Source organism: Phalacrocorax carbo, chromosome 2 (assembly GCF_963921805.1).
Source record: "Phalacrocorax carbo chromosome 2, bPhaCar2.1, whole genome shotgun sequence".
Taxonomy (NCBI): Eukaryota; Metazoa; Chordata; class Aves; order Suliformes; family Phalacrocoracidae; genus Phalacrocorax; species Phalacrocorax carbo.
In genome coordinates, this window is record NC_087514.1 from 91,541,030 (window position 1) to 91,564,698 (window position 23,669).

Consider the following 23,669-nt stretch of genomic DNA (forward strand, 5'->3'; position numbering starts at 1 on the left):
ATAAATGATAAATACTTATTGTAAAGGCTCATATAATCACTTCTAATCAGAACCATAACATTTTCTTGTTTGGCTTCTATTACCACAACCATAATCCTTCGAGAATATGCGTGCGTATCTGAAGTTTACAATAAATAAGCTCTACTATGGTTCAAAAGAGCCTCATCTGGGCAATCACTGTGAGCCAGACAAAACTGAAAAGAGTGAGCACAGTCAGAACCAAAATTGCCTGTTCTCTCCTCTCAAGCTGACAAATCTTATGTACTGCAAGAGCTGACTTTTTTTTTTTCTTACTCCCTCAGCTATGAAGACCAGTGATCTATTTCATCTGCCTCAAACAAAGGACTCTTGAAAGCTGTTCTCTTAAATTTATTTTCTCAACCCTGGGGGTATACAATTACTGCTGTTCACTCATGCTTTGTCTGTTTAGATACTGGAAGGACGCATGCCCTTTCTGTCATTCTTACAGCATTCCCATGGAAAACTCCAGGGCAGCCAGCGTGTTCCTGACTCAGGCTCTGCCCACCACCAGCTGTGGAGTCAGCAAGCCAAACCTTGTTCAGTTAGTTGCAGAAGCAAGTGCTATCTTTACTAAGCTGATAGCTACCCAAATTTCTGCCTCTCAGGGTTTGATCTGCGCTCAGTGAGAGGGCAAAAACATAGTAAGGAACTGGAGGAGGACACAAATGCTGCCTCTGAAATTGCCGCTAGTTCTTCCCAGCAGCATTCCTCAGGGAGCACATGATCGGCATGTGTCAACCCCCGTGGCTCAAAAGATAAAACGCTTCACAGCCCAGGCAAAAACAGGCCACAAGTGTAGCTTCGGCTCCAATTCAGGAATGTGTTTGAGTGTCCTTTGCTTTGTGAGTGGTGTGGCGTAAGGCAAGAGGATGCATCAACAGGCATGGAATCTGGTGAAGGCTGCCCATCCTAGCTGTGTATTCAAGTCCTTCTGTCATGGAGGAGAAAAGGAAGTGGTTGTTAGCACGTTTGGCAGCACTGAGGTTGCAACCTGTTAACAGCTCGTTGCTGTTTGGGTTTGCTCTGTGGAGGATGAAAACACTGCAAACAAACACATTTAAAATGCAGGAGTCCAGCTTGACAGCCTGACTGATGCAAAAAGCCGCATCTGCTCAACATCAATTTTATTACGTCATGTTATAGTAGCATTGTTACATTTGGTGATTCGGTACACTCTTCAGCACCTTGTAGGACAATACATGTGGACTGATCACCTGTTTAGCGTGTGATGCCCAGTAGCTGTCCCTTGCTCAAGCTCTGGCTCTCTGGCACAGTCCCAGAGCTGACTTCACACTAATGTGGCAAGAGCCTGGATGTTGTGGGAGCTTTCAGAGGTCTTGTGGATGGCGTGGTGACCTCTGACGCTTCTGTCTCTAACGCTGGTTTTGGGGCTGTGCTGAGCCTTGACGGCATGGCTCTGGAAGGCCCGGACAGTTCGGATAGCAAGTACGCAGACTACAAAGCTGGCAAAGTACAAACAGGCAGCAGCGACACCAAAAAGGCCGACAGCTGCATCACCGCCCTGGACCACGCAGTTCATGGAGGTATAACCGCGGCGTGCATAGAGCCTCTCGCGCCTCTTGCAAACTTCTGTGGCGTTCACCTGGCTGACAAAGTGCAGGTAGAGGCCGACCGCTGCGATGTACGCCACGCCGGCCACCAGGTTGAAGGCACATTCGCCTACCAGCAGCCCTATCCTGAGCTGCTGGATGGGTTTTGACCCCACGACAAGGAAGACAAGGGTAAGTACTGCTGCTGTTAAGCTGAAGGCTACCCCGCCATACACGCAAGGGGCTCTCATCTGGGTGAACTGCACATCTAGCTCCCTCACCTCCTGGAGCTCCGTGCCCTCAAAGGGGCTGTAGGCCAAATTCAGGCTGAAGGATCCGGCGCCGAAGCCACCAAAGGATGTGAAGCCTGCAACAGAGGCTTGGGCAGCGCCCACGCAAATCAGCACCAGGAGGTTAACCGTGATTTCCACAATCTTTAAAATGCCTGTAAAGAGCAGAAAGAGGGGAATAGGTGTCAAAATCATGTCTTGTGCAAGCTGAGGGTGACAGAAGTACACCAAAACTAGACAGAGAGCCCTATTACTGAGATAGGCCTCGGCTACAGCTACAGAAGAGCACGGCTTTAAAAAGAAAAATAAAGCACGAGCTCTCATGGGTACATTTCAGAGGTTGGGCAAATTACTTTTTTTAATTTGTCAGTGTGCTTGATAAATGGATCTTCATGCGGGGAAAGAAATCCATAAAAATTTTACTGTGCTTGTGTTATTGCCAAGGCAAGCGCACACTGATTATATTTTGGCCTGTAACTTCTTGGCATAAACACACTGAGCAAGAAATATCCAGTATGAACAAAATGCTGAGGTTAAAACTGACAGAAACCTCGAAGTTTCTAATGGCCTAAAAAATTATGCAAGTTATTTAGGGCCTTTAAAATGGGTTTACTGCTTTAACTTACACCCTTTTTTTGTCTTTCTAAGTGTGTGTTCATTAAAACTTATTATCTAACCAGATGCAACTTCCACTTTCTCTCCTTCAGAGATAAAAATCTTTTCATAAAGCTGAAGAAGCAATTCCTGATTGCACAAAAAAGGAGGAGAGGAGGGAGGCAAAAAAACACCTTATATGTGAAGGTAAGATAAGTGAATTTGATACTGAGTCGTGTTCTCTTCCACATCCCCACCTTCAGAAGAAAGCCTTATGACTGCTGAGCTGACTCTTCTCTTCTGTTTCATATGTTATGCTACTGATAATGGTAACCAAGGTTTTGTTTGTTTGTTTTTAAGAAAAAAAATGTGGATATATGACTTATTTTTGTGGTCGTTGCCTGTCAGGAAGGTGCAGCATCTGTTAGAGAAATCTGATCATTCTGTGACAGCTCACTAGGGGTCAGACTAAGATTAGTGAACACGTTGGATGTTGAAGCACAGCATAGCTAGAGTTGCCTATTTGGGAAATGAAAACCCCTAGTGTATCACATGTTGCTCCTCAAGTGCTGAAGTTAATTACAGAATTGTGAATCTTATTATTCCATTGCAGTCTGCCAGCCAAGACTGTAAGATGCTCGACACAGTGGTCCTGTATTTGTCTTTAAGGTGGTGAAGGATCTGTGGTTTGCATACAGACTTTCATTTTATGCTGCTAACATTGATCAGCACAGCATTTTCCTCTTGAGCAATGGCTCAGTTGCTGTCAAGGCTATATGGGCTTGAAAAGAAAGAGCTGAAGAAGCATGCAAGGGAATTAGACAAATGCCTCTCTAGTGTTGCCAGATGCTTCTAACCAAAGAAAGACAGTGACAGTCACCATGAAGGATTATCAGATGTTCCTGTCCTGCCTTTTTCTTATTCCCTCTACAGAGGGCTGAGGTAATGAGCATCTTCCTGCTGCCCCATGCTCTTCACAGGAAGGTGCTTGCAATGCTTTGACAAGGGCCTTTGGCCACCACAGGAGTTCCCGCCTCCCCATGTACCCAGACTCACTTCTGCTAATGCAGCTTTAGGTAGGTACTGAGCTCATTCACACCGTGGCCTTGCAAGCCATCCCAGAGCACAAAGGGGAGCAGTGATAATGGTGGTAATATCTGGGAACAGAATACCTCAGGGTCAGCATGGTTCAGGTTGTGTGCACGTACACAAGTGCATAAATATACAGAGTTCATATCCTGAAAGGCAGTAGGTAGAGCAGGCAGAGAAGACAAAGTGCTCTTGTTGAGGAAGAGCTAAGTGTGCAGTGTGACATATATGTTCTTCAGTGGTGATTCAGCCTGGACAGGCTGGAGAGCTGGGCCGAGGGGAACCTGATGAAATTCAACAAGAGCAAGTACACGGTCCTGTACCTGGGGAGGAACAACCCCATGCACCAGTACAGGCTGGGGGCTGAACTACTGGAAAGCGGCTCTGTTGAGAAGGACCTGGGAGTGCTGGTGCACAGCTGGCTGACCCTGAGCTAGCAACATGCCCTTGTAGCCAAGGCCAACAGTATCCTGGGATGCACTAAAAGGAGTGTGGCCAGCAGATCGAGAGAGGTCATCCTCCTCCTCTGCTCTGCCCTAGTGAGACCACATTTGGAGTGCTGTGTCCAGTTCTGCTCCCCCCCCAGTTTAAGAAGGATGTGGAACCCCTTGAGCAAGTCCAGCGGAGAGCTACCAAGATGATCAGGGGGCTGGAGCATCTCCCTTGTGAGGAAAGGCTGAGAGATTTGGGTTTGTTTATCCTGGAGAAGACTGAGGAGGGATTTCATAAATACCTATAAATATTGGAAGGGTGGGTGTCAGAATGATGGGACTAGGCTCTTTTCAGTGGTGCCCAAGGACAGGACAAGGGGCAATGGGCACAAACTAGAACACAGGAAGTTCCACCTCAATTTGAGAAAAAACTTCTTTCCTGTGCGGGTGCCAGAGCAGTGGCACAGGCTGCCCAGGGAGGCTGTGGAGTCTCCTTCCCTGGAGGTATTCAAAACCCGCCTGGACGCTTTCCTGTGCCCCCTGCTCTGGGTGTGCCTGCTCAAGCAGGGGGGTTGGACAAGATGATCTCCAGAGGTCCCTTCCAACCCCTACCAGTCTGTGATTCTGATTTCTACATGACAACATGCCTTTTCCTTGACCTTTCTGCACAACCATTTCTGTTCAGGGGGCTTCAAATGTTTCAAAGGAAATATTTGTGGAGCTAAATGTACAGAGAAATTTAAATCTGTCTATGAGACAGCATTTGGAACTCCTTGTACCAAATTCAAACAATGCAGCCAAAAGACTCAACATTTTTAATGGGTACAGAGTCATCACTTTACCAGGACTGTTCAAAATATTTTGAAAGAGTAATAACTGTACAGGACATTCATTGGAACTGGATCAGATATTTTTTGTCTGCTCAGTTGAGCTGTACAATATGCCTTCCAAATACAGGGAGTCAACTTAGGTCCTTAGGGCCCTTTGACAGCATTGAACGCAGAAGGCCACTTCCCTTTTTAAGGGCTGACTACTGATTTCATAGATGCTCCATCAGGAAGCCCTTCTTACAAGTCTACAGGGAGGAAAGACCATTTGATTAAGGGAAACATAAATTTTAAATATGTTTGGGAACTTGGAAGTTGGGAATTCATGACCATTCAGCTTTCTTCTACTGCTGTCTTCAGAATTTCCTTTTCGTCTATGACTGGTGAGGCACTCTGACCCACTGAGCATCAACTTTTCCTGTACATCAGCTTGCTGATCTTTAGAAAAGGCAATTTTCTGTTGTCAAAGTAGTCAGCACCTGCTGCTAACCTCCCTGCATTTATAACTGACCCCAATCCTCGATGACGCTGCTCCAAAACTTCCTGTGTATTCACACAAATTCTGTATGCAACTCCTTAACTTCACTGAGCTGATTGCTGGTACTGCAGTAGGGCTAGTAAACGTGTCTCTATGCTCATGGGATGACAAATATGATCAGTGTAGGTCTACTGTATTTTTATTTGCAGCAGTAGATACTTTAATGGCATGCTTGAAAAATTTCCTTAGACAGGGCATTCAGGTTGGACAGGTTTTGTATGTACCTGTACAGTTTTCGCACGCACCTGCTGTAAAATAGATTGGAGTAACTAAACAATGGAGAGAGGCTGATTAGCAGTTACTCCACCAGTTATTTGCATCACATGGATTAACTTTTTAAAAAAGTGCAATAACAAAGCCTCCTGTAGTAAAGAAAAATCCTAAAATGATAAGCAGTATATAGAACAGACCTGTGAATTACAGGTCTATGATGACAGCCAGCAGAGTTTGTGAAAGCAGCAAACAATTAGTGGAAATCCCTAAGGCCTTGTACAATCATCAGGGCGTTGATGGCAATATTAAGCCTTACAGTTTGTTCAGATCTTGACCCGGGCCCCCCAAAAGCCTCATGCAACCTTCATCTGTGATAGTTACAAGCTGATACCCAATCCCAGTATACTAGTATGAACAGGATAGACAGACTTGAGAAATACGGAATAAAAGGACAGTTAAGTTTTGAATCTTAGCTCTGTCAAGGTATGCTAACACACACATACTAACAGTGACCTATGTCAAGCAGTCTACTGCTGGTAGAAAGGGCTGAGTTAAAAGCCACGCTACTGAGTCTGTGCTGCCATTCCTGCTTTGACAGGCTGGTTAGCTACGTCATCTTAGAGTTACAGCCGCAGAAACTAGACTGCCAAAAGGTCTTCCTACGGGGAAGTTACTTATTTCTACAACTATTCCTGAATCCCATGCAACAATGAACACATTGCATGACTTGAGTGTAAAATGACAGGTCTGAAAATCTCAGAATTCCACTGGTTTGGTTTTTTCATTTCCCAAGCTCAAAATCTTGGGATCTATCTAAAACATTACTGATTTGTACTAAAACTAGCACAGTGAACAGTTGGCTTTGGGACCTAACCACCTCCATACTGCGCAAGAAATGAAACTCAAGTCTGGGCTCCTGGATTTCCATTTCCTTCCCCATGTAAGTCCTTCTTTCCTGCACTACTTTTCAACACCAAAGGTGAGGAGAACAGCTGCAATCTAAAAGACAGTGGGTGATGCCAGAGATTGCAAGGGAATTGTTTCATTCATTCCATGAAATCTAAATCTACGGCGGATAGTAATTTCAGTGTATCGTACTTGTTAACTTTGTTTGAATCCAGTCTTTTTTCGCTTTGAGTAGGCTTCCAGCTATAACAAACAGCAGCCTTCCAATTTATACTATTAACCTACTGTTCGCTTTTTCTTTCCCTTCTGTACCAGATGCATGCTGGGCTATTGCCATGGTATTAACCCACTGATCAATGGTTTTGTCTTCTGTCTAATGGTGAGCTCAGATGTCCAGCAAACCAGCCAGGCAGACTGTTAAGAGTACAGATCCACAGGCAGACGGCCATACTCTAACGGCTCCTACCCTTGGCTGGGTGGTCACTACTTTTCTCCCCTGCCCAGTAATAACTCTGGCCTAGCATTAGGCCCTTCCAAGAGCTGTTTTAATAAATTAAAATAGCAGGAAACTATTCAACTCTTTTCTCGTGTGCTGCTGTTTTTTCCTGCGACTTTAGCAACTTGAAGTGACTCACAGTGTATCTGATGAGCAATCGTGCTGGCATGAGTTTAACAGGGGAAATAACACGGCCAGGACCAGCAAAAGACCAGAAACTCTCCTTTTCAGGTGAGGTGAGCTGTTAAATCTGCATGCTCTGCCTCATAAAACTACACTGCAGCTGACCGTGTGGTACCCAGTAACTCAACTGTGTGCTCAAGTTTTATGTGTCAGAAGCTGTAAAGAGGCATTCTCATCCAGGCACTGTGGCAGGATGGCCCCAGTGTTCAGATGACAGGATCACAGCGTGTGTACGTGTGTGTGTACATAAAGTAAAATGGTCACTTCATGTTTGTTCCTACGTTTCTGCAGCTGACATAAATTCATCTGCAGGACAGACAGTTCTGGCTGTTTCTGTTGAACTCCCCTGACCCCACTAGGGCCTGACTAATAGAGGAGACCTTCAAAGTGTCTCCCTCCACTGCGTCTTGGCACAGTAGTCACTTTTTTCCTCTGTTGACTACACACGGACTCCTTCTCCCGTCTCTTTTGGTATCATTCCCTCCTCTTGAGTTAACATCTCTGGGTCCTTCTAAGATATTTTATGTTCGTCACTCTCCCTTCTGGCTTGCTTTCTTCCTCTGCTTTCCTGGCAGGCCACGTACCGCCAGGAGCAGCGGTACCCAGCTGGCAGCCCCGCGGGTGCCTGCCTGCCCCTCTAGGACACCTCGACCCCAGCAGCCGGGTGGCAACGCCAGAGCCACACAGGTCAGTGGTGCCTGTGCCACATCCCATTAGGGGTCGCTCCAGGAGAAGGGAAGAGAGGAGTTGGAGGCTACAACACATACATTAAAAATCATTCTCACTGAAAGTTGTATTTTGGGCTTTTTCCCAGTTTGGGTAGCTTTCTGCTTTTCAGAGGTAATTTCCCCCCCCGCCCCCACAGGAGCAGACAAGTATTTTGACCATATATAGTGACTTATAAAAGCAGCAGTCCGTCCCGAAAAGGATCTCAAATGCTGAACTACTCTTGCCAGTGCAGGTTTGGCATTCCCCAGAGAGTAAAGGCACTGCTCAATGTGCAGCTTTGGTCACCTCTCTGCTAAACTGAGTCGGTGCCAGGAGGAAGAGATAAGGGGGAAGAGGGAGAAAACGCCACAGGAAAGAGGGGGTTTGTTCTGCTTTTGGAGGGAGACAAAAATGTGACAGAAGCGGGGAGGAACCAAAACAGTGGACGAGAACTGAACAAGGGAAATGAAATGGAGACAACAGTCGCAACAGATTAAAAATACTAAATATGAATGTATGGTATTAAAACATCTTGCTGATGGTGGTATTTCCCTTATGTATACCAGTCCCAAAGGAAGATCTTACTGAAACCAGTAACAAGAATTCAACCAACTTCACTAATGGAGGATCAGGGCAATACAGAGCTTTGCCATAAACAAACAAATCCCCCCCAAGCCCCCACCTCACCATTGTTTTTGTAGGTCTCTCTGTTCTTCCACCAGTGGTGGGATTTAGCTTTCACTGAGTTTATGCTAAAATCTCCCTCATGAAGTAATGTTCAAAGGCAGGAAAAACCATAACCCAACCCTAAAACACAAGAGTTAAGCAATGTAACACCAGCAGAACCTTGGCCTTTCAAAGGACCCAAGGGAACTACATACTCAGAGCCAAATGAATTTAAATGGCACATAAGTGCCCAACACACCTATGCTCATTTGAGATATCTGTCTTAGCGGAAATAGATGGAAAAATAGTTTAAAAACTGGGAAAATTACATTATTTATGTGCTCTAGGAAAGAAGCATTGTTATTACCTTTTAATAAGTTGTCCCGCTTTAGTCAAGATAACAACTCCATTAGGAAATCTCAAAGGATGACCAGCCTTGTTTTTAACAATTCAGAGAAGCCTTACGTTCACAATCAGAGTGCTCAGATCCAAATGTATTGTCCTGGTTTTTCTGTGTATCATCTTCCCTTAAAGAACTACTGTCCCACCTGCTCTATTTCGTCTGCTTAATACCCTCCCATCCTCTCAACAGTGCTGTCCAATTTTCACAGGAAAGGGTGGACTTAATTTGTAGAACTACTGCATCAGCCTCTATCCCCACAGTTTCCCACATCACTGCATGACACTGAGGTTTACTTGCCATCAAGACACAGTTTCAGCACAACGCAGCCCCTGCCGGGGAACAACAGCTTTGGTTTACTTGTTCCCAGTAGTTCTCTAAAGCATCACTTCTAGCATATTCTTGTTTTCTCTCCTGTTAACTGAGCATGAGTCATCTGCCACAATTTTGGAGAGGGTGGGAAGCAAAAGATCTTGCATTAAACTGTAGCACTTGGCCATACTGATTTAAATACAATGGCCATAAAAGCCTGTACAGGTATTTGTAGCATCAGTAGGTCTCTGCACAGGCACCTCATATTCTGCGTTTTAGGAAACTGCCTTTTTTTCTTCCTAACGTACCCATAGTTCTTTCAAGTAGTAAACAAATATCTTGGTATCAAAACAAACTTGCAGGATTTTTTTTTAAAAAGAGTTCATAAAACAATGAAACACTCCCGTTTCTTATGCCAACTTTCCATAGCCACTCCCTCCATTTGAACTGAAACTGAGCCGCCTTCAGAAAGTACAAAGATTGGGGTGTTTTTGCTCTTTAAGTAATCATAGTCTGGCTGAAGGTAGGTCAGGTTGGATGCACCTGTGAACCTGAGCTTCTCATTTGATTTACAAATTGTGGGTTGTCACACTTGGTAAGCAACATTCCTGGCTGGGTGGATTTTCTCCTTTAAGTGAGCTAAGATCACTTGCTCAAGAAACAGAGCTACGTTCAATAGATAGTCAGTCTGGTGTATCAATTAGCTTGGAGAACAACTTTTTAAAGGTAAGAGTTTTACTTGGTTCCCAAAATTTGGGTCAGATGTGGGGAAGACAAACCCAGTGGTCTTACAAGAAAGGTAGTGCAACTCCTGTTCTCTGCTGGTAGAGAGCAGACTTACTAAGATTTGTCAGAGAGGAATCACCGACTAGAGTCTAACACATACCTAACAGCTAACATCAACTTTGCCAGTATCTTCCCCTGCCAACTTAAGTGAGTCTTCTCAGTTGTAGTTCTCCACTCTAAAAACAATAGTGTCCATGTTAGCACAATGCCAAAAGGTGGATGAAAAAAATATGGCATAAAGCTGTGGGCAGAGTGAAGTCCCATATGTTGGCAGGGCAACAGTTTGCTAAAGGTAACATTTGGCATCTGCAGCTAGTGCAGCTCCCCTGTGTGTTTTTATAGAGCTAACTGCTCATGGCTATTTGTATTTCACAGCAAATGGGACTTACCTCCAAGTGAAATACTTTAACTTCAGTACAGGAAGGTTACCTCCAGCTCTCCCACTGTATCTTTTTACTGTGCAATTTTAATTAAGCATTTTGAATAACTGGGATTATTTTAATCTGTACAGATCCATTCAATTCCCGCTACTTATCCTCTGTTTACACAATTACAAGATTAAAAAACTTGATGGCAAATTCAGCCTGTTAGTCACACTGTATTTAAAATACACTTTATAACAGCCAGGAGGGGGAAAACATCTAATTACAATGAGACTATAGAATACCTTAATGATCCCTTCTTACAGCAGAAATATGTTGAAATTAACTGCCACAGGAACAGTATATGACTGCTTTGAGCAGAATGTAAAGGAGCTAAGCATGGCAGACTGTAGGGGCAAAAATGTAAAGATGGTGTCTACAAAATACAGCAGTTTCTCATCTACTCGGTGCCTCCACAGAAATGCAAGTATCCGGCTGGCCACTGCTGAAAAGATTTACCGTGCTGCTTAATGTACTTGTCAAATGCTTGTTTTCACCCACAAAATTACCTGCATTATGCACATTTAATGACCCTTCAGTGTTTTTCAACATACATAGCTGAAGCTACAGAAGGTCTTTTACTTTGGTCCAATGCCTCTTACAGACCACTATTCTGCCCCAACCTATCCCCAGCACTGGAAGGGATACAAGTGCTCTGCAAAATATTTTTCCCTTCCTGCTCTCATGTCTGACTCTGAGAGGAACAGTGTCAGGACATCACAGAGCAACTTAACAGCAGCAGTATAATGGTTATGAACAATGGCATAACTCAAACCAAATGTCTACTACTGTGAACCCTGTGTTTAGGGTAACTTTTCAGCTCAGTATTTTTCTCAGTCTATGAGTATTTGCCAGCACGCATAGCTACAGGAAAAAAATTAGACTGTGTTTTGTAAAAACAAAAGCTTATAGATGTTTACATTTGAATTAATGCTGGCTTGTAAATGCATGAATATATCCTGGAGAAAGTCACTGTTACTCCCTAATTCCAATTCCTCCTCCAAATAAATTCAGTTTGATATTTCCTCCTGGCTATGCTTGAAATTGGAGACTTTTCTTGTTGTTACAAACCATAATGCTGTCTTTTTCTGAGAGGAAATTGGTCTGAAGGTTTGAACAATTGTAGGCTAAAGGCATGATTGTTTGGAAGTGCCTACAATATGCTTAAGAAATCTGACACTATTCATGGCGCAAAGCTGTATTCATGGCAGCAAAGAACAGGGATTCAATTATACTTGTTCCCCCACAAACTGTTTTCTAACCTTTTTAGTGCTGTCTCCCTTAAATGCCAAGCGGGTTGAAGAATTTAAAAAGTTATTAGCTCAGAGATTATGACCAGCACAGTACAACTCTATACAAGGCAAAATTCAGGCACTTCCTGAGTTGTATACTGACTGAAGATGGGAGAAACTTAGTTTACCTTCACTGCTTAAGCAAAACCAAAGGAAGCATTAGCCTAGAACTGCATTGCTCCACCTCTTTCACACCAATATACATAGTAACAAGAAAATGAAAAGTTCTCAAGGTCAAGTGACCAAATATCTATGACCAATTTAAGATCAGCAATTCACTCTTGGGTTCGATTCAGGTTTTGCTCTCTCTAAGGTGAAGGAAGCAGCATGGCAGCCAGCCTTGAACACTTCTCTCATTCCCTCTGGTAACCAAAACTACTGAATCTGGTTATATTTCCAAAGGAACTGGTGTGTGTGTGTGTGTGCCCGTGTCCTCTGAGGGGCAAATATGATTACCAATTTAGTTTTTCTACACAGAAAAGAGAACTACAGAAATTTTACCTGTGCTGTGAAAAGCAAGTTGGAATGTTTTCTTCTGAAAGAATTTCAGGTCTAAGTATCCCCACGCCAAAAAGATTCAGCTCAAAAGTACACAACAAAAAACTATGGTAGGTGCACAGACTAAGTGAAAAGATGGAAAAGTGAGATGGCGAAGTCTGGTTTAATAATAATCACAAAAAATTCTTCATGGTTGCCAACTGTAAAATTGGTAGGCTGCTGAGTGCTCAAGCTCTTGAATGAGAAATTAATGAAAGCAGTGTATAATAAGCAATCTCACACTTCATGTATGTACACAAACACATGCACCCCACCACCATCTACAGAGCACACAGATGGGCTCTAAATAAACCACTTCCACTCAGGAAAGACATCAGGCAGCCGCCTCTGAAAACATGGGCTCAGTGTTCACTGACAGTCAAACACCACACAAAAAGCTAGGAAGCATTAAGATAGGACTACAGAACCGGAACCTTTATGCAGATGTCTGATTCTTTTGCGAATTTATCCTGAATCCTGAGTGCAGTTCTGGTCAGCCCATCTCAAAAGCCTATGATGGATCTGGAAAAGGTATAAGGTTGGCAAGCTAACCAAAGCTGGAAAGACTTTGCTCTTGATAGGCAAAAAACTGACTACTCTTCAATCTATGAAGAAGCAATAGGAGCACAGTGACATGGAGAAAGGGAAGCCTTCACTCTAAAATCCTAAATCTCACGGAGAAGGTGAGTATATGAGGTTACCATTAGGTATGTTGAATACCACCAGAATCGGAGCCACCTTCTTTAAAATGTTTTTGGGAACAAAACAGTACTTCTTGAAGTGGCACAAAGAAACTTATTGTCATAAGACAATGTGGAGGCCAAACATTCAAAAGGGCATTCAGAAAAGGATTAAACCAATTTGATAGGTCTGTAAAGGGATATTAAACATAACAGAAGTGAATGCAGTTTTCCAATTCAGAAGATGCCACCAATACGAAGTTAGGAGAGTACTCCAGAGGACAGCTCACGCTCTACTGGTCCAAACACTGACGGGCCTCCTAAATTTGCACTCTAGTACATTGTTTGAGAGGATGTATAATTAGGTGTCTCATATGATCCAGTACTGCTAGCCACGTGATCCCACCTGAATGGCTTTCAATACATATTGCTCATATGACTTTTTAACAGACTTTTTTCCTTCTGTTTTCAAGATGAAAGGAATAAAAAGCAGCAGAATGTTTTGAAGTTTCTTAGATGGTATCAAATGTTCCCACTGGCAAAAGGGGTCAGTATCAGTTGTTTCTTTCATTATATTTGGGTTGGGATTATTGTCTTAATGCAGTTGTACGGAAAAAAGGGGGCAGGGATTAGGGAGGGAAGGTGGGAACAATAAAGGAGAATGATGTCTTTTTTTCTGCTGCTGCTTGCAGCTAAGATGCTCAAATGATCACTGCAAAAATAACAGCCTAATTCTGAAACTCGGCTTCAGCTGTTTGGGATATTGCTTGTGAAAAGCATGGATGAAAAGGGCAGTATCTGGGTGAAGGAAATACTTTTCAGAGCTCTGGTTGTTAGGAATTCCTCTCTAGTTTGCCAAACTGGTCAACGTCCACAAAGAGCATAAGGGTATTTGCTGGGTAAAAGAAAAAAAAAATTAAACCATCGTGAAAGTAGAGTGATGCACAGTCAGAAACTAAGGTTTGCATTTCAGTCATTGCTTTGGAAAAGACTGTGGTACATCACTTGATTTCCCGGCCTTGTTTGATACTAGTTTATTTTAGAATTTTAGTGATTGGGAAGGGGGAATTTCACCAGAGTGCTGATAAATCATTGGCAAAAGGAGGAGATAGTTAAGAAGTATTTACAAGAACTTTTCATTCTGTAAGAAGTTGTAGCTCACATGTACTGACTTCTTAATAAACAATTCATGTAGCTTTTCATTTATTTTCATTTACTATGACTGCAGGGAATACAGAATTCTGCAAAACAATTCTAGGAAATTCTGCTACGTCTTGGTACTTTCAAAAATTAAACAGTGACATTTTCATAATCTTATCAACTTCCAATATTTTTTTCATTTTTTAAAGTAAAACTGCTAATAAAAGGGTTTACTTTCTACATGATCTCTTCTCCCTCCTCCACTGCAAGCTCAAACATTAAATTTTTTGCAAATACTGAGCAGTACCTGGGGGAGGGGTGGGAGTGAAAACATAGATGTCAACTGATAGGTCCAAAACTAGGGTATTTTGAAAATGTTAATGACGTTTAATGCACTGAAATAATGAGAAGCAAATGGGGGTCAAAAAGAACCCCAGCAAGTCACATTAAGTTATCTTAACAACCAGTCTGATCTAAACAACCAGTGAAACTCAAAACTAAAAATAACTTGCCACTTCATTTTTCAAAAGCTGTGATAAAATAAGGCATGGAGGTTTCTACAGCTTCTCAAACAAGTTAAAATAATCTAGTATTGTTGAAGAAGAAACTGCTGATACAATTTTATCAGGGATAAAATATCAGTATGGCTCTATATCGTTAAATATGCTCTACTAACTGTTGGAGGTAAATCTTGAGATGAAAAACAAATACACAGAACGTATAAGAGAAAATAGTTCAGCTCACTCTTAAAATAGTTCACATGTTCCAAAAAGAGAAATATTAAGAGCAAATTGTGTTATTTAACTTACTTTCATGGAGTGAAGAAATAATCTAACATTATGTATTTTAATTTACTTCCAACAACAAACCTCTTCATTTGTCTCTCTACTGGAGGACACTGAAAGGCTGTTTATTATAGACTTCGGCCAAAGACTTTGCACCTAGCTGCAAGTTCCAACTCAGACTGCAGTGGGCCTTTCCTACAGACAAGATGAGAAAGCTCATTGTCCTGGAAGAGGGAAAACTTTAAAGGAGTAATGGATATTTTAGCGCCATTTTTCTTCAGTTTATGGGAGCAAGTTTACTAAGCATTAAGGCTGATTTCCTCCCACACTAATGCTCGCTTCTCTGCTGGTTGTAGTCACTGTCTAGATATGAAAAAAACAAGTTATTTCTTAAGAGCTGTTTTATTGGATTCATGTCCATAAAATAGTTTTGTCTCCCACAGTGTTGCTTTATAAAGATGTATCAGTGATGACTGGATTAAATCCAAAGTTGATAAAAAGTCTGAGAAGAATGTGTCAGAAATAAACTATCATCAAAGCTTCAACAGCCATCTTTGAATTGCCTACAGATGCAAATATATATTTTATTCCTAAATCCCAAAGGTTAACTCTTGCTGCACAACCTGAGTGATTACACACCGAGTGACCCACTCTGATGCTTTGTATGCATACTCTGGAGAGGCATTTTCAAGTATCTAAATACGTCTATAAATCTTGCCTTTAGATGCCTAAAATGTGTTAGTAACGCACAGTTATGCCGTTCATTAACTTTAACTCTCCCAGTTTTGGTTTGGTTGGTTTTTTTATAATATTCCTTATCTTTACTTTGTTGTGCTTCTAAACACAGAAACTAAACCCAAGAAAAGTCTTTGGAAGGAGAGCAGTGGATGACAGGCAATAAGAATCTCACATACCTCTTGTTGTGCATACCTTTGAACACTTCATTGAGAAGGTTTCCTTGGGAGGATAATATTCTGGTGGCGGGCCAAAATATTCCCGTGATGTTCCTGAGGTTTTAGAGTAAGGGTCTGAGCAAACAGTGGAAGCCCTTGAGTGCTGGCCACCTCGGATATCTTCTGTTCGTCTACAGTGGAGTAAACAACGAATGTATATTCATTAGATCATGCTCTCTCCTGAACATTAGAACATGAGAAACCGGCAGACGCTCCTGTTAGTGGAACCAGCTAGCCTGCTTCAAGGTATCTGATCTTTTTTGCTTGCATGTTTTGAAAGCAAATATCCCAAATACTTGCATAAATCCATGTTCACGAGGATATTTGCACTTGATTGTTGTTATTTTGGAAAACTGTGTACTCACTGAGTAGGCTGGCTGAATCGTTCAGGTTATGTGCAAAAAGTAGCAAGGAGGAGGGTGTGGGGAGAGTTCCTGTTCCCATAAAAAGGAGTAGCAGCTTTTTCATGAAAAACAAACACTTTTAGCTAGTCCATAGCAGTCCAGACGGTAAAAATCAGAAATATTTCCACATAATAAATGTGTAAAATAGCACAACTATTTCATTTGTAAGCGTCTTGTCAAGTTTGTACTTCCAATTACCGTGTCTCACAAAAATGTCTTTTAAAAGAATGAAAGCTATTAAAAGAAAAAGATAAAGATTTTAAAGTGGGGGGAAAATTGCCTATTTAGATGTTTATCTCTTATTTTAGGTATTTTATATTTTAAGAGGAATCTAAAATTGACCCAGAAAAATCAATTTCTCATGTCTCCAATTAGACTCTTCATTTGTATACTTCAAAATGGAATTGTCCACTTTGCTGCAATGACATACATCTCCACATCTGAAGCCTGATGATTTTAAAGTTGGTGAGATTTAGACTATTCTACGGGAAAAGTCCAATTTGCTCTTTTTAAACTGAGCTAACACTCAGGTTAAAAGAAACATTGGCTGTAAATTGTTTTATAAGTGTCTGGTCTAATCTAAATATTCTCCCTCATCTGAGGGAGAATTGGAGCTTGCCTTTTCCAAGGTACAGCTGGACGATTTTGTTATTAATGGGTATTTTAAGACTCATTCAGCACTATTGTTTTTAAAATTCTTCTTCCTATTCAGTTTTTATCTTGAATTTCTTATCCACAGATCAGCAAAACTGTAGTTTTGTTTCCTAGTATCACTGCACTTCACTAAGGTTTATCTTCATCCAATTCCAGATTCGACTTAAAAATATTATCTCATTCATCCACATTAAATCATGTTCTTTGTAGTTTCTACATTTTAATTAAGACATTCAATAACAAGAGCAATGCTAACATCTCCATGTGTAGTTGCCAACAGCTCTATTTGGCCGAAACATTTCTGATTTTTCTGACCTTTGTCCTGTGTCTTGTGCAACCACCAAAGCATCCTGCGCAGCTGTGTCACATAAATTAAATAAGCTGTGTGATTTATAAGACTTCCAGTTAACTTGAAAGCAATCCCTTTGGTACTTCTGATGCAGCTGCTTCTCTCTATTGTATCCTGCTACTTGCCAGAAAACAAAACAAACAAAAAAAACACCCACAAAACAAAACCCCCCTAACGTTCAGCAATAGAGTACAATTGGGGGGGGGGAATCTTTTAGATGCTTTTTTTCTCACAATGGCCTATTCTGGCCACCTTTGCTCCTGTTTTCCTTCAGGACTTTCCAGTTCAGGATAATCCAACTTTTTCTCCTCAGTAATGAGAGGAAGTTTGCTATAGGAGTTTCAGACAGAAATAGATTTGGAAAGAGAAATACTCTGGCTAGAAAGTCTTGCTCATAAGGTATGAAAGCATTAGGCACCCGAATTACAGTTTCCAAGGAACTCTTCTCATCTATTTCATTATAGTATCTGGAGGTCTTTTGGTCTGTCAGCTTAAGTTTTCACCAAAATACTGAAATATCCTTACAAAAGTAGCAGGTTTGGGGAAATGCTGTTAGGTTAAGCCGAACTCCATCAAAAAAACTGATGGAAAAGTTTTCTTGATTTGTTGTAGTGAGGGCTGGTGTCCCCCAGATTCTCAGCTTGACTCATCTCCATGGCCATTAGAGATCTGTAGCTGCCACTTCCCTTCCTCTAATCTCCAGTGGATACAGGGATGGTCTGTTGGCCTTTACGGTCCCTCTACCAATTCTGAGTCTCTGTGTCCAGTCATTTAAAACTAACAGCAAAACCGAGAAGTCCAGAGAAGTGCTTTACTAAGAAGCAGTGGTTTAATTTGTAGCTATCCTTTCACACATTGCTTTTATTAGGCTATATATGAAAAAAACCCAATCAACCAATCCAAGAAACCCCCAAATCCAACCCTTTTATTCTTTTCTCTCCACAGTGCAATTAGTGCATTCCTGGCATTTGCTGCTCTTACTTCTAATATGTTCAAGATAATTTAACTATATGCCCTCCTGATCTCTGCTTTTGCAAAGGACAGTCATTCAGCCCTTTCTTCCCATTCCTCTCCAATTTTTCATGATTTAAGAGAGACAGAAGAAAAATTCATTAGCTATTTTCATCATACAATAGGATTACTACCATCCAAATGTTTTATATTTAGCCATAAGAAGTACTTCTAGTCCACACAGTGGTCTTCACTATTGCTTTTATTCTCATCCTGTTTTTCTTGCTAAAATGCATATTTTCATCGAGCAGTACTTCAGAACTTCAGCTTTTCATTAATCTTAACTATATTTATTTCCTCTCCCTCTTTGCCTCTATTCTTAAGTTGCCCTGCAGTCATGCCCCCAGAGGCTAAAAAGGAGCGATGAACGCCTTACTGCCACAGCCAATTTGCCATTGTTGTTTAGAGCTACAGACCTCTCTCTCACAATGCAGTCACTGGCATGCACTCAAAGGAAAACAGCCTAAGCTCCCTTCTAATACGCTGTAGGTTAGGCAGGCTGAAAGGAGAAGTATAAACATCTTAGGAGTTTGTCACTCCAAACCTTCTATTAGCTGATTTGCTTATTGTGCTGACAGGGGCTGACCCACTATCAAGTGCCACAAACTGCCACAGACACTTAAAGAACTATTCATTTATTGACTACCATTACTGAAATTAATTTTGTTTCGGGATTAATATGAACTTGTTTACAGCGAAACTAGAGCAACCTGAGAGTTCAGCAAGTCCCTGTGCTGGTCTCAGTCACGTAACATTCTCATTTAAGCAATGTGTATTTGGCAAGCCATGGCTTGCTGTCACCTCCTGACCAGCCTCTTCAGGAACTGTACTAAGACACACGGCCACACTTCACCTACTTGTGACCCACCTTGACCCAGATAACCCCCGGAAATTCACATCTCTGCCTACGTCAGGCAGCCTTTCTGCCCCCCCTTGAGCTCAATACAAAGATTAAACTTCTAAGTGTAAAATAACTCCCTGATTCCAAATGTAGCATGCTTATGCTTCATGGTTTCAAGACTGAGTAAATGTTTTCTTTACTATTGTCATATTAAGGTATTTAAAAGCAAACAAAGATGACAGGCATTAGAGACATGCTGTGATACGTTTCTTTAAGGTGATAAAGACATACCTTGCATTGTATGGGTATGGTTTTCTCGCTCTTCTGTCCTCCTCATATCTATCAGATCCATGGTTCTTATGGTGCCTGTATTGCTTATCTTGGTATCGTTTCCCGGCATGAGCCATCTTGTTTCTTATATGTATTCTTTCTTTCTAAAGTAACTTCCTGAGCCAGAGAAATAACACTGGTTCATTTTATAGCTCTACTTCAAGTTACTCATTGACCATCACTCACATCCATTTCATGCTGATTCAAGACTTAGTACAGATTTCCTTAAGAAGTCAAGGAAGTAAAACTCTTTAAACTACAAGTAAAGAAATTTCATTAAAGACAGAAGTTTTTCTTTACATTTTCCTATTCATCGAGTAACTGTCATGCTTCTCTATTCAACATTTATTGCGCTTAGCTTATTTACTAGGTCTGCTCTGACCCTCCTACCTTAGCTGCAAGGACAAGGCATGGTGTCCGCCAAGAACATGAATCTTGGCTTCTCTAATGTTGTCTCTTACATAAAGTACTAAACCCAGCAAGCACCAGCGCACTGCATGAGCATGCATACAACTGCCGCTGACGGCAGGGCAAACCTGAAAGGGCGGGCTGTGACCTTCGTCCTGGAAGTCTGTAAGAGGAGGGCACCCATCGGTGTAAACAGATGCAGTACTGAACCTCGCCTGTGAATTGGATAAACATTAGGTATGGGCAACGCTGTGCTGGGCTGGAAATCAGTTGGCGAGAAGATACATCCTTGATAATTTGATATTAAATATTACAGGGATGTTATTTCCTGAAAGCGTCTTTACCCATTGAAGCGCAGTACACTTAAGCCCAAACCTGTCAAATATGGAAACGCAGAGTTTAGGCATCTAAGTCATCTTTATTCTCATTTGCCTTCATCGCAGCCCATCAGCGTTACCGCAGAAGTGCCTGCAGTCGACTTAATTTTGACCGATCGAGCTGAGGACTCGCTTAACGCCTTCCCTTCTGTCTCCTTTGAGTGTCACTAAAGAAAGAAACTAATTTTTATTTGTTTACGGCTAACAAAGAAAGAGACAGTGCCTTCCTCCGAGGGAGCTCAGCCCCTCTGCTCCGGGCAGAGGCCATTTAGCACGAAGCCGCCCCGCACCTTTCCCCGTGGGCGGTTTCTGGTCGCCTCAGCGCCGGGACAGCGAGCCGAAACCCCCTTCACGCCCCGGGGTGACCCTGCGGCGGGGCCCCGGCCTGAGGCCCTGGAGTGAGGCCGCTACCCCATGGCCGGCCCGCAGCCGGCACCACCCCACGTCCCGCCGGGGAAAGAGCTGCATCCTTCGCTCTCCACCCGCCGGCCAGCAACGGCCCCGCGCCTCCCCTCCGCCGGCTCCTCCGAGGACACCCCGTCCCTTGGCACCCCAGGGGCGAAGGCCAGCAGCCCCCGCCCCTGCCGCCCCTCACCTGAGGGGAGCGCCGAGCTCCGCCCGCCTGCCAGCCGCTCCCGGGAGCCGCCGGGCCCGCCCTCCGCTCCCTCCCCGGCCGCCCACCTCCGCCCGCCGCGCCTCCCTCCCTCCCTGCCGCGGCCGCGGCGGGCCGGCCCCGCCGCAGGTGCTGCCCTGCCCGGCCCGGCCCTGCCCGCCGGGGCGTCCTGCCGGCGGGGCCTCCTTTCCGTCCCGGGGCCGAGGGCCGCGGGGGGAAGGAGGGGTGCTGCCCCCAGCCCGCCCTGCCCGGCCGGGGAGGGGGGGAGCTGGAAAGGGAGGGGGAGACCAGGTGGCGTGGGAGAACCGGCACTTTTGTTTAGTTTAATAAAACGAGGTCCCCATGCGCCATGGTACTGAGGAAGAATCTGGTAAGTGGGGCCCCGAGGGTATATAAAACTGGAAGGTTAATAAAGTTAAGATTTAAGGTCCCTACCGGTTGCCTTTTTGTTTGTTGTTTTTTTTTTTAAAGCCAACTTCGTTGCCTCGCAGTGCTCAGGGCAGGAAGCCCTGCAGTGCGAGATGTGCGGGGGAGAGAAGGTAAAAGAAAAGGGGGGAAACTGGTCCCCAGGAGCAAGTGGGTGGGAATGGGCTGTGTCAGGCAGACGGGTTGAAAGGGAGGTAAGCAACTAAGTTCTCCTCTGGTGTAAAGCCACGTTTTCAATAATTGACCATATGAATGCATGCAGTCTCATTTCTTGGTGCTCTGCTGAAAGCCCTCCCTGTAGTGGATCTCCAGGGGCTTTGTCCCCTTATTGCCCGCCTGTTATGTTTCTCTTACAGAGGAACGATGTGCTGATCCCCTCAGGATGCTTTCTGCTGGGGATAAATCTATTTTTGTAGAGAGCCTGGGACAGACCCATGAACAGGCATTGCAACGAACGTCTTGTTCATTGTGCAGTCCTGTACACAGAAACAATCCGTGCCTGAGAAGCAGGACATTGGTGTTAACGTGGTGCCATGCCTGGCTAATCTTCAGCCTTGGAAAACTTCCCTAGACTGCGGTGCTACCCTACACAAGAGCTGGGACTAGAAAATTCCTTTACTTCCCAGGACTTACAAAGCAGCACGCTTGGGGTACCAGTGCTTCTTGAATTTGGGCTTATGTAACTGATAATGCAGTCCCATGCTAGGGCTAAACCCAAAGTCTCCTTTAAGTAACATGCAGGTATCAGAGGAACTGCTGTCCCTGAAATGAGGCGGTACCTACAGGAACTGAATACTTAAGACATGTTTTATAAATAGATGGACGGTGGTAAGACACTGATTCCTTGCACCAGTTGAGCTGTGTTAACAGCTTCTTTTGCTGTTTACCATTCTCAGCTCACCTAGACCTCTTCTGCACTTCCTGCCTTCTTTTGTACAGTTCATCTTCTGTCTTGCACCAACCCTAGTGCTCACTTGGTCACATAATAAGCCAGTTCAGCTTGCTTTGCAGCCAGAACCAATTTAGTTTCTGCTGTTTTAGTGAGTTGAATTGGCTTTGTGCTGCGATCAAATGTGTGCTGGAGCAAGGACTTGGCAGAAGCATGTGTCCCACAGGGAAAAAACTGAGGGAGGGATGGGGGAGATGGCTACCTCTCTTGGCAACAGCAAGCGGTGAATGTAACTGAATCCATAATGTGAAGTTGCAGTTTGAGACACAACTACCCATCAGTTAGTCCCTACGCCTTCTCAGTTTGGGGCTGTCATCCTGCTAGCAAGGGCAGTCTAACAGCAGGAGTTTTTTACTGCCTCATAGTTCTGTTTGTTTCTAATTCTTACTGTTTCTAATTAAAGGTAATTTAGGCTAGTTTGGCAGATTTTACACCGAAGAAGATTAGGGTTCCTGCATGAATTCTGTTCTCCTGTCTAGATGATAAGCATTTGGGAAATACATTCTTTACTTGCATCCAGCAGAGGATGTCTGCTCTTGATGGGGGGTATGAGGAATTACAGCTCCCTTTGGGTAGGCAGGTTTCATACAAACAGTAGAAAAATCACAAGGAGACATGGCTGAAAACAGGCTTTTTTATTTGGGGGTGTGTGTGTGTGTGTGCAGGGCTGAAATGTGAAATACCTTGACAGCCAGTGTCTGCAGTATAACTAGTAGCTTTGTGAAAGCGTTTCTCTTTCTGGGCTGAAAGGATTATGGTGTGCCCATTTTGGTTTGATGGTTCAGCTCCACTGGGTGGAACTGAAGGTATATGATTATGGACTGGGTAAAATTTAGTGAAGCTGATGGGCAAGGTAAATGTTCAAAAAGTGGTTAAAGTCATTATGGAACCAGGTAGCTGAAATAACAGGGTTGCAACCAACCCAGCATTACATGGTGAGATCTACATTAAAAATAGAACTATGTGACCCAAGGGATTTTCCCTGGGAACTCATAAAGCAAACATATCACATTGAGGTAGTTGTTGCTGGAGCTGGCTATATATGACATAAGAACCAGTGAAACAAGCCACAGAAGATGGTGTTGTTTCAGAAGAAACAGCCAGAGGTATCACTAAGAATGTGTCTCTAAGGAGGAAAAAGTAGAAGGGGCTCATGAAGGGATTGAATATGGTACTGGCTGAATTTGGATGAGAACCGTCAAGGAAAAAGATCTCATCATTTGTTCTTACCTTGTTGCAGGTAAAAGGATGGTGTGTTGTATGTAAGCAGTCAGGTTTGTATTGAAGATACATCTGATTCTGTTATCATTCTCTCCTTTTAATAGAAATAACTTTTGGAGCTGAATGTTGGAGCTGCTGAAGTCCAGAGGTACTGATTTGCAGCAAATGAAATGTGAACCACTTTCTGGTAATTTACTTGAGTAGGTCATGCCTGTGTCTTGGATCAATGCGGTCCTGGATACTTGCTCCAGTGTAACAAAACAAAAC

General features: G+C 43.2%; 1 protein-coding gene across 3 annotated transcripts; it reads right to left on the minus strand.

Moving 5' to 3' along the window:
* Positions 1–1,130: 1,130 nt before the first annotated feature.
* Positions 1,131–20,992, minus strand: LOC104047784 (MARVEL domain-containing protein 3-like). 3 transcript variants are annotated; one of them, XM_064443469.1, is made up of 4 exons: positions 20,789–20,883; positions 19,370–19,525; positions 15,781–15,950; positions 1,131–2,016 (listed from the first exon to the last, which is right to left on the minus strand). In XM_064443469.1, exons 2-4 carry the CDS (start codon positions 19,483–19,485, stop codon positions 1,310–1,312), a joined length of 993 nt encoding a protein of 330 aa, XP_064299539.1. In that variant the 5' UTR covers positions 19,486–19,525; positions 20,789–20,883; the 3' UTR covers positions 1,131–1,309. The 3 variants fall into 3 exon arrangements, with proteins under 3 accessions (XP_064299539.1, XP_064299540.1, XP_064299541.1); XM_064443470.1 differs by lacking the exon at positions 20,789–20,883 and adding an exon at positions 19,799–20,012; XM_064443471.1 differs by lacking the exon at positions 19,370–19,525 and having other exon boundaries at positions 20,789–20,992.
* Positions 20,993–23,669: the final 2,677 nt, after the last annotated feature.

What these genes read in the sequence shown, in the direction of transcription:
- LOC104047784 (XM_064443469.1), bottom strand. Translation starts at nt 19,485, where the DNA reads ATGGCTCATGCCGGGAAACGATACCAAGATAAGCAATACAGGCACCAT. An exon ending in CCATACCCATACAATGCAAG is followed by an intron (nt 15,951 to 19,369) that starts GTATGTCTTTAT and finishes ACTCCACTGTAG; the next exon opens with ACGAACAGAAGATATCCGAG. An exon ending in AAAGGTATGCACAACAAGAG is followed by an intron (nt 2,017 to 15,780) that starts GTATGTGAGATT and finishes TGCTCTTTACAG; the next exon opens with GCATTTTAAAGATTGTGGAA.